Source organism: Neolamprologus brichardi, chromosome 13 (genome assembly GCF_056152115.1).
Source record: "Neolamprologus brichardi isolate AB-2024 chromosome 13, ASM5615211v1, whole genome shotgun sequence".
In the NCBI taxonomy this organism is placed as follows: domain Eukaryota; kingdom Metazoa; phylum Chordata; class Actinopteri; order Cichliformes; family Cichlidae; genus Neolamprologus; species Neolamprologus brichardi.
Window position 1 is genome coordinate 17,212,494 of NC_142116.1, and position 15,128 is coordinate 17,227,621.

A 15,128-nucleotide genomic window follows, 5' to 3' on the forward strand; every position below is an offset into this window, starting at 1 on the left:
AGAGGTAAAGTAAGAAAATTCCATGACTTCAAATTTGGAATTTCTGTATTACAAGCAGTGGATCATTATGCTTATCTTGGTGTGACATTTAATTACAATAATCACTTGAAAAGGCTATTAAGTCAACTGGGGCAGATATAGTTTGTTAACTAAAGCTAGAGATCTGGGATTATCTGTTGAAACTCAGTTACAATTATTTAACCAGCTGCTCTTACCAGAGGCTTGGGACCATGAAGACCATGAAGACCATGTCATTAATTGAATCTTAAAGCAAGCATTTCAATATACAGGATTTTATTATTTATGAGAACATACCAGAGTGGTGAATGATAGCTATAAGAGCACTTACTGAGACGAGTATATCTGATATTCTGAGACAAAATTGGAATTCCAAAATGTTTAATAATAGTACTATTATTAAACATTTTGGAATTCCAATTTTTTCCAATAGATAACAGAATATTTAAACAAGAGATCAAACTGCAATAAAATTTGTGTAGTTTCTATTTTGTGTTATCTGGAAAAGGTTTAGATGCGGTGTTAGTGGTATCCCAGTCATTATGGGCAGATTTTATGGAGTTATATGTACTAAATGTTTATGTGGACTTTGTAGATTAGGGAAACTTGGAGATGACTCTCATTACTTGTTTGAATGTAGTCATTTTAAGTTGCAAAAACAAACATGTCTGCCTGTGTATTTTAGGTTGAGACCAAATGTTTATAAGATGGAGAAGTTGTTTAATACTAAGAATATTGTTAAGGTCCGTAAACTTGCAAAATTTTATAAAGAATTTGTATTTAAACGTGGATATGGGTGATTTGTTGGGAGAATGAAATATAGCCTAAAGTCTGTACCAAAATAGGGTTTTTAAATGCTTCCCCTTGAAATAATCTCCCTACCACGATCTTTGACACCGTCATCAGTTTTTATTCAATGACACGGAAGATTTTCTGCCCAGCTCAGGTGTTCCTGCAAGGGGCAGTAGCAAGTTATACGAACCTGAAAAAAGTAGAGTAAGTCGTCTTCATGCCGGAACCAAAAAAGCTTGACGGCAGATTCGAGTCGGGATGTAAACAGTGAGACACATGTCCATTTCTGTTTAGTGCATCCAGTGGAGTCAAAGTAAGTGTTCTGTTAAAACAAATGAAGGACGGTGGATATATATTTGGGTAAATAGCATGAAACTGTACCAGGCACTCCGTCATGTCGACAAGTTCAGAACCGTTTTCGACTTTGGCGGACGGGAAGTGGCTCACTGGTTCCCCGGACACATGGCTAAAGGTGACAGCTTCGGCTTTACATTGGCTGTAAAGTGTGGTTTCTGATGCTTTTGAAAATGCGGGTAATCTGGTGTCCGAGGTCATTTCTTGGTCACATAATTGCTGAAATAATTTGTTCTTTGTAGGACTAAAAAAGATGAGAGCCAACCTGAAGAGTGTGGACTGCATCATAGAAATACACGATGCCAGAATATCCTTTTTATTATATTACACCATAAAACAGTATCATCTTTTAAATAAAAAACTAACAGTGGTATATTTAATTGTATCAAAATTCCAATAAAAACCGTATTTTCTGGTGGGTGCTGCAAGATGCCAGCTGTCATAGCTTTTATTGTTGATATTTGGACATTTTTCCGTGTTATTTTGTTAACCAATACCTTAATAATCGATGAGACATTTTGGCATATTTTTAGGGTGAAAAATCTTTTATATTGGTGTAATTTTTTTCTATTTTAATTTTAAGCCTTAATATTTTTATTTATAAAAAGCCCTTACCTCTACCTAAAGTACCTCTGCATCATCAGAGGATATGATGGGTTATGATTATATGTATAGATAGTCTATACACTCTTAAAAACAAATTATTTTATAGACAACATAGCAATCAAAGCTTTGACAACAATTAAGCTTTGACTTTGAAATGGGAAAAAATGGTGTATATAAGTAGTGAGTTTTTTTCTATTTTTGATTTTCTTAAATATATTGAAGGACAGCAGACAAGGTCACATAAGAAAAAAAGAGCACATTGATATAAACATTAACAGTGTATATGGATTTTATCATCCTTTTTAATCCTTAAGAGAAACTCTTAAGAATAAGAACATTTTGTGCAAAGGTACTCTATGCAGAGAGTTTTCACTATTATGCCAATAAACATGGTGCATAGTTGTGAAAATAGAAGGTGAATCACTGTGAACTGATCTAGGAGATGCACATGAGCTGATTTAAAAATGAATAAATATATATTTATCCATGCAAGATTTTGGCAAGATAACTAAATTATGTAGAAAGTGGTTTAGTTTAGTTCAGAGCTTGTTTACCATCTGAGAGAGACAGGTGTTTCTAGTCCTAAGTACTCCATGTGTGTTCTGAATTTCAAAAATAGCATGTGGTCAGGTGATAATTTGATATATAGAAAGTGTACTCGTTTTAAAAAGAAAACTGCGGGAGCCCTGTGATGTTAATCCTTAACTTTAAAAACATCCCATTCTCTGGAAGAAACCCGGTGTTTCAGGACACACTAAGTGCCAAACCACATTTGCTAATTCTCAACAAAATGGACCTCGCTGATCTGTCCAACAAGCAGGTACAAATTCTTGCAGCAGCTTTGGCAGAGTCGCATGTCAGCAGCATTTTACTGTACTACAGCTATATTTACTCTGCAGAGAATCCTGAAGAAGCTAGAAAAAGAAGGAATGACACATGTTCTCTTCACAGACTGCTTAAAGCAGAGAGACCACAACATCACAAAGGTAGAAAAACATTTTACTGTTTGCAGCCATTTCCTACACAGCTAAAAAGTTGCAAAAGTTTTGAGCACAGATGTGCAAACTAATTCTGCCTTCTTTTCTTTAGCTGGTGCCAAAGGTGATGGATATTATTGCAAGCAAACCACGCTTTAACCGTGAGGAGGTACATTCTGTCTGGACGGTTAAACTATATTGTTTTAGTGCTCTGTGGCAGAGAACATATATCCTCACTGTTTCTATACAACCTCAAATTCAATTTCTTGCACAAGATATGAGGTATGTCCAGAAAAAGTGCCACAAAACTATAGAAATTGCACTCATACCCTCACCATGCTGTGAGTTTAGCCTATGAAATAATGACACGTCCCTCCTTATTGGCTATCTTAGTCTTTAAGCTACAAATATGGAAGCAAATTGCTCACCAGTGTCTTCTATGTTGAAGAAATTAGTTTTCTTTGAATGTTACATTTTCCTACTTCATTGATTTTATTTAAAATGCAACCACATTAACGTGTTAAACTTTCAGAATACAAATTACTGCCTGATGGTGATTGGAGTGCCCAATGTTGGGAAGTCGTCTCTTATTAACTCGTTGAGAAGAACAAACCTAAAAAAGGGTAAATAGAGAAAAGCTGTGGATTGATTTGAAGATTTCAGTATAACTTTCACCTCCTCATTAACGAGTGTTGCACTTGTACACTAATTTCAGGTCGTGCATCTCGAGTAGGTGGGGAACCAGGAATAACCAAAGCGGTCCTAACTAAAATTCAGGTGTGTGTGGAGAATGCGTTTGCCTTTGTTTGTGTTTTGATGGTCTAATCAACCATCCAGTATTTATAACTGCTGCTGTCCTCAGGTGTGTGAGCGGCCCATAATGTACCTGTTAGACACACCTGGAGTCTTGCCTCCTAAAATTGAGAGTGTTGAAACAGGCATGAAGCTGGCCTTATGTGGTATGCAGAATATTTTTTCCCCTAACATAATTGTTGTCAGTTTGTATATATGATAAAATCATTTTGTTTTCCAAATAGTTGGATTTCTTGTTTATACAGAATGATTTGAAAATCTTTTTTTCTGCAGGAACTATACTGGACCATTTAGTGGGTGAAGACATCATCGCTGACTACTTACTCTATTCTCTGAACAGGCTAGGAAAGTTCAGGTGGAATTTTTCTTTCTCCTATTTTGTGTTCATGTGCATTTTTAGATTTTTTTTCTTATTTTTTTATTTAGCTTTCTCTTGAATGTTTACTGTAAAGATGTGTTTGTGTGCAGTTATGTGGACAAATATGATCTCCAAGAGCCTAGTGACGACATCCAGCATGTCCTCAAACGCATTGCTGTAAAACTTGGAAAAACTCAGCGGGTCAAAGCGATTACTGGAGTGGGTAAGACACGGCTCATCCTATGTATACAACTGCTCTGTACAGTGTAATTAATGATTTATTTATCAGTGAATTGGTTTTATTTATTTGCTTTTTTACTGGGAACAAAATTGATGCCACTGCCTTGTCTGTGTTGCAAGCAGCTTTTTAGTTTAGCATGAAGGCTTGAAATTGGGATAAAAAAAACAAGTCTGCAGGCAGGAGCTTCAAATAGATATTTTTTTATATTTAAAAGTAGTACAAAACCTGTAATTTTTTTTATATATATATTTTTATTATTATTATTCTTTTTCACAAATAGTACATAATTACATGACATAATAAAGTGTACAATTCAGAACCAAAAATAAATAAATAAATAAAAAAACAAAAACAAAAACAAATAAACAAAACAAAAACAAACAGACTGATAACTAAGCACAGAACACCAGCTCAGTTCCATCTAAAAAATAAATAAATAAATAAAGAGAGAATACAATACAGTACAATACCCGTGGTCCCAGTACTACTGGGACCACAAAACCTGTAATTTAACTTGAAAAGCAAATACAATTGTTTTCTAAAGAAAATAAAATCTTACTATTCCTAAAAAATAAAAGTGACTGCTTATATGCAACTGGCCACTTCCTTAGTTACTATTACTGGATCAAGATCTGAAGACTGTGGGTCACCGTGTGGTCTTCTGCCACTGTAGCCCATCTGCTTCAACATTTCATGTGATGTGTGTTCAACATTCCCTGAGTTACTGCTGCCTTCATGTCAGCTCAAAGCAGCCTGACCATTCTTCTCTGGCATCAACAAAAGCATTTTCACCCAAAGAACTGCCACTCACTATTTTTCCTTTTTCTGGCCATTTTCTGTAAACCTTGGAGATGGCTGTGTGGTGAAAATCCCTTTAGATCAGAACTTTCTCAAATATTAACGCCAGCTCAGATCAGTGGCACCAACAACCGTGTCATGTTTCAAAGTCACTTAAGTCACCTTCCTCCCCATGTTCATTCTCAGTTTGAACTTTGGTAAGTGGTCTTGATCATGTCTGCATGCTTAAATGCATCAAGTGACTGGATGATCATATATTTGCTTTAATCAGCAGTTTAACCTACTGCAGTACCTTTTTTGAACTACTTGCTGTCATTCAGGGGCAATCCTCATGGTTTGTTGCACTTTTCTCTTTTAACGGTTCTATCCCATTTTTTCCTTGTCTCTTTCAGGAAATGTTACCATCACAATACCAAACTACACAGCAGCAGCATATGATTTCATAAGAGCCTTCAGGAAAGGAGAGCTGGGTCAAGTAATGCTCGACTGACCCGAGTCATTTTACCGATGATAACTAAAAACTGTTTCTGGATTTCTTCAAGAGCATATTAGTCTGTGTCTGCACTGACATGGTGCAGTTTTTTGGGCTTGTGGATAATGCAAAAAGTCACCAGACCCTGTATGACTTGTAAATAAAAGACATTTATTAAATAGTTATTCTCAGTTTTGCTTGTAGGATACATGAGACAGATATCCAGGGTGGTGTAAACAGGATATTTATTGGCATAAAGACAGTGATAACAAACTCTTTAATTATTATGTACATCAGTGTAGCATATAATAGAGTGCACTTGTAAATGTGGAACAGTCTGTTGCTCCTGAGTGTCTTCTGTAGGTAGATAATTTTTTTTATTTTTTGGAAGATGTAAACACCGTGAAAACCTTCCAGAGACACCGGTCGCTTTTGAGAGCAGCGGTAGGTTTGCCTCTCATCCATGTCATGATCACAGATCTCAGCTGAATTTCAGGCATTATTAAAAAAGAGTGTGAACTATTCAGAATGTGAAGACGATTGTGGAAAACTAGCTGTCCCAAAGCACAGCACTCTTACTTATTCTGTTATTTAAATTATTGTATAAAGAACGAAGTGAAATGTGTTGCATTGGTTGAGTTTGGAAGCTGAACAAAAACACGTATTTTCCTCTGTAAAATAAATAAGTCCATATTTCAGAGAAAAATTACTAATACTGTTTGATTTCAGGGGTGAGAAAATGCTGGTGCCAGGTCCCTTTCAACTTAATAAATGTTATAAAGTAGCTGATAATCTGTACTTCCATATTTTAAATGAACTGCAGCAAGTCCAAACTTTATATTAATACACCGGTCTGCTTTTAAACACAGATAGATTCTGTCATTTGTACAGAGCTGCAGTACAGGTCACTTTTTATTTTATGCATATTATTAAAAGTATATATATTTTTTAATTTGGCAGTAGTTAAAATTGGCAGAAAGCAGCTCGGTTAGACTCTGAAGAGTCATTGGCATTTTGCTGATATGTTCTTCAGTGAAATACTAAGGTTTAAGCTTTAGGGGTGGAAATTGACAGTAGTTCTGTTATATATGCAGAGATGAAGTCTGAGAGGTGAAATGTCCCCATGAATACTAAGCTGGTAACGCAGCCTGTTGTTTGCCAGTTGGAAAAACTGTAAAAAGTACAGTACAGTGATGTTTTTGTCATTGTTTTGTTCTGCTCCTGTGTGACCGCTCTAACTGGTCTTACCCGTGCAGGTTCCAGTCAGTCCTCCGCATTATAATCATAACCTGGATGGAACTTCGGTTCTAGATCCAATCACAAATGTATCCTACAAATCACCCAAATATCTACAGTATACTGTCCATCAAGAGTCCGTATTTAGGAGAAAACATTGTGATAATGACAGAAACTACTTTGGAGAAAAAAGATCCATTTTGAGTAGAACCTGACATTAGAGCATCAAAGTAATTGGTCCTGTTGTAGTAATCCAGCTCTTCCTCCCAGTTGTCTGTGTTGCCACGTCGGTAGGCAGATGCGTACCATTTATCTGCCGTTAACGCCACTGCTGCCCCTGCTGCTGCTGCACTTGCCACCCTCACCGGTGACGTCCGGCCGGCCACCCTGAAACGAGAGCGTGTCCCGCCGTAAGCGCCTCCTCCCCTGTAGGTCCCTGCTGTGGAGCTGCGGGAGGGTGACCCTCGAGAGGAGCCCCTGGACCCTCCACGTCCGCCTTTACACAGCGTGGGCTCAAACAGGAAGGCAGAGAGCAGGAGGCAAGTCCAGCATGTTGCAACCACCTGGTTCATCCCAGACATCTGTACAGGAAGAGGACACGATGAAGCAAGAAGGCACATCTTAAACCTTCCTTTGGTGGCATGGCTAAACCTTTGATGCAGTGGTCAAATAAGACTTAAAATATTTTGTCTGTTGTGCAAATATATAGGAAGTATTTGTCAATTTGCATAGTTTCAAGTTTGCATATACAGTCATCATGGTAATTTGGGTCTTTTAATGATTTCTTTGGGCTGCTCTTTTTCTAGACCACGGTGATCATACAGCATACATCTTTCATGACTTTAACCTCCTAGGGCCTGGCGTCCACATATTACATTACATTACATTTTGTGTTGTCTTGACCAAAATACTAAATCTTGCTCTACAAGGGCCTGATATTCACTTACGAGAACATTATACTGCAACTGTTCTATTTAAAATTTAAATGAATATCCTCATATGTGGCTCTCATTTTTCTTAGAAACAAAAATTAGAGAAAGAAAAATCTGGTAATACTTTGTTTTTACATTCATCAGGTCCCAATCAGCCAAAATATCAAAGAGAAATTAAAAATGCATGCCATGGAAGAGTTTGGGTCTTAGGAGGTTAAAAATGAAGAATTGGGTGCACAAGTTTTAGCTGATTTTGAATTTACTTTCATCCACACAGGGTCAAAATGATACATATAATATGTGCATACATACCCAAATATTTTGTTAAATAAACCTTAGCAAGTTGCACCTCAACCAGATGCTTTTGGTAGCCATTAACAAGATTCTGGTATAATCATGGCTACATATTTGACCACTCTTGTTAGAAGAATTGGCAAACTTCAAAAAAGGGTTGAGGTCGAGGCTTTGGGAAGGTCATTCCAGAAACGTTGTTAGCCGGCTTTATCCATTACAAAAACAGTTTCTTCATTACTCCATCCCCTTTGTGCAATGTACCAGTGCTGCTGGCAGCAAAACAGCCCCACAGCATGATGCTACCACCATGCTTGACAGCTCGTACAGTGTCCTTAGGTTTGAAAGACACATCTTCAGTCCTCCAAACATACCTCTTGTCATTGTGACCAAATGTCAATCTTTTTCTTGTCTGACCATAAACCTTTTTGCCAGAAGGCATTTGACTTGTTGATGTGGGCAGCTAAAAATTTCATCCATCCATCCATCCATTTGCTTCCGCTTATCTTTTCAGGATATATATATATATATCTATATAGATAGAGAGAGAGAGAGAGAGAGAGAGAGAGAGAGAGAGATAGATAGATAGATAGATAGATATTGGGACTGTGTGGATTAGAGAAAGCAGATTAGAAAAAATAAATTCAGACGTTTGCACCCGATTCTTGCTTTTCAAAGTCATTAAAGATGAATGGTTTAGAGTCATTCTATCATAAAAATGTATCATCCCGACTGTCATAAAAATGCATATGCAGTTCCATAAATTTGCTGGGAGTGTGAAGGGTTCCTATTTTTATTTCCAGTCCTACAGCTTTTGAGGAAACAGCTGTATGTCATTAGTTTAATGACTTCTGTGCACTGATTATTTTTGCATAAAATTAGAAAACCACCATATGTTTGTGTGACACAATGTGTTTAAAGAAATACCAGCTAATGAGCATAGACAGCACTGTCTATGTTACTGACCCCCCAAAAATTGATGTGTCCATTTAAGGCTCAGTGCTTCTGTTGCACATCACTCCCCTCTCCATTAGAGTGGAACAGTTTAAACAGAAATATGCTAAGCAAAGAAAATTCTATTTGGGTCTCAGCCTGCAGTGAGACTACATGCAATAATATTCATAAAATGGAGGGTTATAAATAAAAGGCAAAAAAAAAAATAATATGGCGTGTTTGTTGGTAGTAATAGGCCATCGTTTGCAATGCTAGCAGGAAACTGGGCCACTGTTTTCAAAGATAAAAAAAAAATTCTTCGACAATATATTTTCCATATCTTAAAACGTGTCCTTTTATACAAAATTGTCATATATATGCATACAAATGCATCGACAACGCATCCTATTTGATTGTCTTGTACATTCTCATAAATTAGCACTTTCATGTTACAGCCTGATCATCGATTTTTAAAAAAAAATCATAATTATATATTGGATTTATACACCCAGGTTACACGCTACATCAAAACAGACTTACCTTTATTCCCTGGTGTTGTTAAGCCCGTTAATGGGTTGGTACTCGGAGGAAAGATGGAGGGGATTGTCGTGTACGGCGCAGGCTTGTTCCATCTGAAGGATGCGAGAGCGCGCAGCACGCTCACAGAAACATCTGAGCATCAAATATTGTTATGCTGACTTCAATAATTCTTCATAGGCATTTTATAATGTCAGTTTAGATTCAATGTTTTTTTTAAATTAGTTTTTAAAAATGATTTCGCGATCTTATTTATGTAGAAAGTAATGAAACCGGTGTATTTCCTCTGTATATATATGAAAAGGTATATCTGTATCATGAACTCATTTTACATCGTTGGCCACACAGGGCCCACTTTTAATCTTAAATTGACCGAACTAGCGACTTTCCCCTTTCTGTAGATACGTTTAAATACATATCAATTCAAATTAATAGGCTATAAGCAAAAGAAGTTTAACAGCTGGTCTCAGTTTTTCTATGTGATTATTCTATAAGCTTTTCTATATAAAAAGCTACTGTAGTAAATTAAAGAAATATGCCAGAACGAATAAATACATGTGTAAAATTACAGAAAAGCTTCTCGTTGCATATTGTCTTGAAAATTAGGTCTTTCTTTTTTAAAATACAGTTAAAAGTCAAAAATCTATGCCCTCCTTCATATAGTGCAAAACCATCCAGTGGGCGGATTGGAGTCTTTGTCAGGCGTATTCTATTCTATACTTATGTCATCCCTGACTTATCAATTTTGTGCAAAAACAGGAAGATGGTGGAGAGGACAGGGATATTTCATCACGTATGTAGAAGGAAAAATATTTCACCTCCGCAGACAGCAGGTGGCGGTAGCGCGAGTTTCTGTCACGTGCTCGTTTACGGACAACACCAACAAATAAGAACCAACTGGAGGCGAGCGAGAGCTGCTAGCTGCTCCCGAAGCAACTTATCTGACGTCCATCCTGCTGTCATGGCTTTCCTCTGCCGAAGTGCTGCTTCGCTGCTGAAGCCCTACCAAGCTGCCCCGGCCGTGCTATCCGCAGCCCGCCTCTACAGCTCAGGTGTTTTTGTGTGTTTGTGGTTTAAGCTCCACCGTGTCTGCAGGGGTCAGTTTGTTGCAGCTGCACCAACAGCTGCTACAATGTCAAAAACCTGCGTCACTGTCTGTGCGACGGCTTCACGTTTAGGGCAACAGTTTATGTGTTGTTGGTGGTGTTTTTGCATCGCAAAGTCTTTACTGTGTGAAAAAGTCCCCACTTTTGTCAATGTTGTGTTGTGTGCGGTTTGCAAAGGGAATTTGAACGTGGCATCTTCCAGGTGCTGACCGTTTAGTCTTTGCAATCATCATTATTATTATTGTTACTGTTATTGCTGCTTTTTTTTTTTTTTTTTTTTTTTTTTTTTTTTACATTTATTTTCTGATGATTTTGTTTGAAGTTTATGTGACCTGGTGGAGTTTGGCTCACACAAGAAGAGCCATTTTGGAATTACACAACACTGAGCAATCATTCAGTAACAGCCTGTTATAGACAACCGCAAAGTCGGTGGATTTTTAACGGATTAGAGTTGACGGTCAGAAGTCCCATAATAACTGTCTGCACATACAGGACTGTGCAAAAATTTTGGCACCCCTCATTTGTGTATGTTTTTCAGGAAAATGGTAAATGGAGGGAGGGGGGGGGGGGGGGTCTGTTGAAACATACAAGTAGGAGAAAACAATATACACTGCATATTCAATATTTGGTGTGATCACATTTGTTCTTCAGGGCAATCTTCTGGTACTTCTTTGTGTCTGTCCTGAAAGACGTGAGCCTCAGTTTAATGAGACTCTAGCTCTAAATACCAGGTTAAAGGTGCAGAGTAATTTGAACATTTAATACAAATAAATGCTGTAAGTTTGCTCACTGTCTGAAGCCATACTACTAGGCTGTTGGTGTTAATCCTTAACTGTTTCTTGAATAATCGACCTTGACTTTTGATATCAGTGTTTTTCTTATGACGATAACTTGAGCATGAGCTGCAGCCTTGATCTTATCCCACGCAGTTACACGTGAGGAATTAAATGTCCAGGGTGGTCAGATCAGACATTAAAGCTTTTATCTTGCCTTGTTGTTTTTGCTGTATTATTATAAAATACTTTCAAAATAAAATATTAAAACATAAAATGAGGACAGTAACAGCACAAGTTACATTGGAAGTTTTTCGTTAATGTTGAATTCCGTCTTCATGCAGGTGGTAACTATGAGCATATTTTGGTGGAAAAGCGAGGCGAAAAGAAAAACGTGGGTTTCATTCAGCTGAACCGACCTAAGGCTCTCAATGCTCTGTGCGACGGGCTGATGAAGGAGGTGGGACAGGCGCTGGATGTGTTTGAAGCTGATGGAGATGTCGGCGCTGTCGTCATCACTGGCAGCGAAAAGGCCTTTGCTGGTGAGGACTTTTTTCTGTCCTTGTATTTGCAGATTTCCTCCTTTGTGAAGGCACGTAAAATTGTTTAAGTGAACTTGAGTTTGGTGTGGACTTTTTTGCAGCTGGAGCAGACATTAAAGAGATGCAGAATCGAACCTTCCAGGAGTGTTATGGTGGAAACTTCCTGGCTCACTGGAACAGAGTGTCCACGGTGAAGAAGCCTGTGATAGCAGCTGTCAATGGATTTGCTGTAGGTTTCAAGTTTTGTTTTTTGTTTTTTGTTTGCTTGTTTTGAGTTCTGGGATTTTCATGTAGGCTTGTTACTGTTGATAAGTGGGGGATCAGGTTGGGTTGGTAGCCATTTTTAATTCTTCAAAAATCCGAGCGTTCCTGGTTGGGCTCTTTGCAGGACAGTTTTGAGGCTCAGAAAGTGGATGTCACACTGTGGAGGGTCATCATTGTTAAAACTAAGGACAACAGAAGTAATATGTTCAGTTGTATCATCCAAACAGCTCCTGCTTTGGTGTTTTTTATACGTGCATTCTGCTCTTTCAGCTCGGTGGAGGGTGCGAGCTTGCTATGATGTGTGACATTATCTACGCCGGGGAGAAGGCTCAGTTTGGCCAACCAGAAATCCTGCTGGGGACCATTCCTGGTAAAGTCTAATTTATGGATTACTGTACTTTTCTGTTAAACTGCACCTCTTTACTAGAGGCTGGCTTTTTGAGCAGTCGATTGTAAAGCTTTTCTGCTCATCGTGTCACTTAAGTTGTAGGTCGCGTGTGACACTTTTCACATGACATCCTGTGTCGCGAGACACAATCTTTATGGCGCATTGGCCTGCTGTGCCGTTTTAATGAGGATCCTGTACAGAAACTCAGAGACATACTGACACACAGAGGAAGATGTTGGAATTGTTTGAAAATTGAAAATTGTTTGAATTTGTGGAAGAAACTTTGCAAAAAAAAAACACTCGACAAAGTCTTGGCTTCTGGTTTTGACTTCTTCTTCCTTATCAGCGTGTATGACGCGTTATTGTCTGAGTGGCAACACTTATTGCGTAGGAGAATACTGCAGTGGCTTTTTGCACCTTAACAAGTATAAATGACTGTATCTGTGTGATGACATCACTGAGGCGGGTTTATTGGCACCTTAACTTCTCTCTGCCTGTAGGGGCGGGTGGCACCCAGAGGCTGACACGTGCAGTGGGCAAATCCCTCGCGATGGAAATGGTACTAACAGGGGACAGGATTGGTGCTCAAGAGGCAAAGCAATCAGGTAATGACAAAGAGCACTGCAAAGGTGCTTAAGGTTCTACAAGTTTGCTTTATAGAAACAACCATTTCTTAAAAAAGATTATTTCTAGATTGTGATTCTGGTACTTTTACATACAGGAAGGTACTGAATAGTTCTGCATCTGGATAACAGCAAAGCTAAACTGCACAGTCTGCTTTTAAACAAAATGTGACATGAATAGTGTGTCAAATAAACTGACTTATTATATTTATTGTTCTCAACTGTGTATCTTTGTGTTCCTTAGGTTTGGTGAGTAAAGTTTATCCTGTGGACCAGCTGGTGTCTGAAGCCGTAAAATGTGGAGAGAAGATTGCTGCCAACTCCAAACTCGTGTCTGCTATGGCTAAAGAGGCTGTTAACGGAGGTATGCACATTTTAAAAGGCTAAATATTCTAAAACCGACTGAGCTGAATATGTTGGATGTTTTATCTGACTCATCCTCTGTGTGACGGCAGCTTTTGAACTGACTCTGGCTGAGGGGAATCGCTTGGAAAAGCGCTTATTCCATGCTACATTTGCAACGGTGAGTAGAAGAACTAATATGGGATTAAGTGAAAACAGTGGAGTAAGATTTTAATAATCAATCCATGATCTACTGTTGTTTTGTTTTTTGTTTTTTTCCCTTCCCTACAGGATGACCGTAAAGAAGGCATGACTGCCTTTGTGGAGAAGAGAAAGGCCAGTTTCCAGGACAATTAGAAAAGGAGCAGATGAAGATCACAGTCAAGAACACAAAGTTTCTGATATCAGTGGCTCACTTCCTTGTGTGTAATATGCTGAGTGATGCAAAAATCCAGGATTATTGGAATTTGCCAGCTGCTGGGACTAGGATTTGCCACCATGTGAGTGCACAAGAGTGTCTTTCTCACTGAAGCCCCATCTGACGAGGATCAGCATCAAAATCAAATGGAGTCTGGGTGTAAGGGGGTTGAATATGATTTAATATCTGTGATTATAGTCAGTGTGTAGCAGGTGGTGTAGGGCATGTGACATGTACTGACTTTGCCTTTTCATTTGTCAAACATTTGTATTTTGTAGGCAAGTTATTCTGTACATTTTACAAATAAACCCTGGGAGTGACTCTTAAGGCAAGAAGACATGGGAAGACTTTATTGATTATTCACTCGTAAACATATTAGTTTATTCCATAAAACATTTTTCATATTTTACATATCATATTTTTCCAATTTCATAAACATTGTGTTTGCTTATTGGCAAGCAGGGGCTGATTTGTAACATGCTAACAAAGCACATGCTTACCAGCTACTTTGTTAGGTACGCAGGTTCGACTGCTCATTAATACAAAATATCTCATCAACCAGTCACGTGGCAGCAACCCAGTGCCTTCAGGCAAGAGAGGACCTGCTGAAGCTCAAACTGAGCACCGCACCTATATTGGAAACTTTGCATTTCTCAGAGATGGATTTTTTTCTTTTCTTTTTTTCTTTATAGGAGGTCACAGGAACTAAGCAGCAGTTTTTGTTTATGTTACAAATTTGAGCGTTCATATCAAACCTTGAAGAAGATTGGCCGCAGTAGCAGGACACCACTCTCCATTTCCATCCCTTTTAGGACCACAGTATACTGGTCTTCTGATGGCTGCTTCCAGTAGGATAACACTCAGATCCTCTCAAACTGGTTTCTTGAAAATAACCTTGAATTTACTGTAGTCAAATCACTTCCATAGGCACCAGATCTCAATCCACTACAGCACCATTGGGATGTGGTGGAACAGGAAAGTCACATCATGGGAATGTGGCCTTCAGGCCGCTAGGTGGCCCTCTTGCGCTGTAAACAAGTGCAGGAAAACGCGACATGGCCAGTAAGTCCTCTGGTCGGCCCACAGGACAGAGAGACACACCGAGCTGGACAAGTAAGGTCAAATTCAAGCTATGAAGTCACTAAAATACAACTCTGGGTTTTATATATTCGATAAGATCAATCTGAAGGAAAATTTAACACTATATCTTTGCTCAAAATAAATGGTGCCGTTTGCATCGGGCTTGGGATAAAGTGTCAGCTGTCTTTTTTTCTTCTTAAATTACTAGCTCTGTGCCATACTCCCAAATTTTTT

The 15,128-nt window shown here is 38.4% G+C and overlaps 3 protein-coding genes across 3 annotated transcripts; 2 read left to right on the forward strand and 1 right to left on the reverse strand.

Annotated features, from left to right (window-relative positions):
- The first annotated feature begins 1,072 nt into the window (after positions 1 to 1,072).
- On the forward strand, positions 1,073 to 6,273 carry mtg1 (mitochondrial ribosome-associated GTPase 1). Its single transcript, XM_006800694.3, has 11 exons — positions 1,073 to 1,282; positions 1,407 to 1,471; positions 2,486 to 2,590; positions 2,670 to 2,756; positions 2,860 to 2,916; positions 3,280 to 3,370; positions 3,463 to 3,524; positions 3,610 to 3,706; positions 3,834 to 3,915; positions 4,029 to 4,141; positions 5,350 to 6,273. Exons 1-11 carry the CDS (start codon positions 1,180 to 1,182, stop codon positions 5,445 to 5,447), a joined length of 960 nt encoding a protein of 319 aa, XP_006800757.2. The 5' UTR covers positions 1,073 to 1,179; the 3' UTR covers positions 5,448 to 6,273.
- Positions 4,702 to 9,617, reverse strand: sprn (shadow of prion protein). The gene is made up of 2 exons (XM_035912099.2): positions 9,362 to 9,617; positions 4,702 to 7,246 (listed from the first exon to the last, which is right to left on the reverse strand). Exon 2 carries the CDS (start codon positions 7,244 to 7,246, stop codon positions 6,779 to 6,781), a length of 468 nt encoding a protein of 155 aa, XP_035767992.1. The 5' UTR covers positions 9,362 to 9,617; the 3' UTR covers positions 4,702 to 6,778.
- A 624-nt stretch (positions 9,618 to 10,241) lies between these two features.
- echs1 (enoyl CoA hydratase, short chain, 1, mitochondrial) lies at positions 10,242 to 14,149 on the forward strand. Its single transcript, XM_006800696.3, has 8 exons — positions 10,242 to 10,410; positions 11,582 to 11,779; positions 11,881 to 12,008; positions 12,314 to 12,413; positions 12,932 to 13,036; positions 13,299 to 13,418; positions 13,510 to 13,577; positions 13,688 to 14,149. Exons 1-8 carry the CDS (start codon positions 10,320 to 10,322, stop codon positions 13,751 to 13,753), a joined length of 876 nt encoding a protein of 291 aa, XP_006800759.1. The 5' UTR covers positions 10,242 to 10,319; the 3' UTR covers positions 13,754 to 14,149.
- Positions 14,150 to 15,128: the final 979 nt, after the last annotated feature.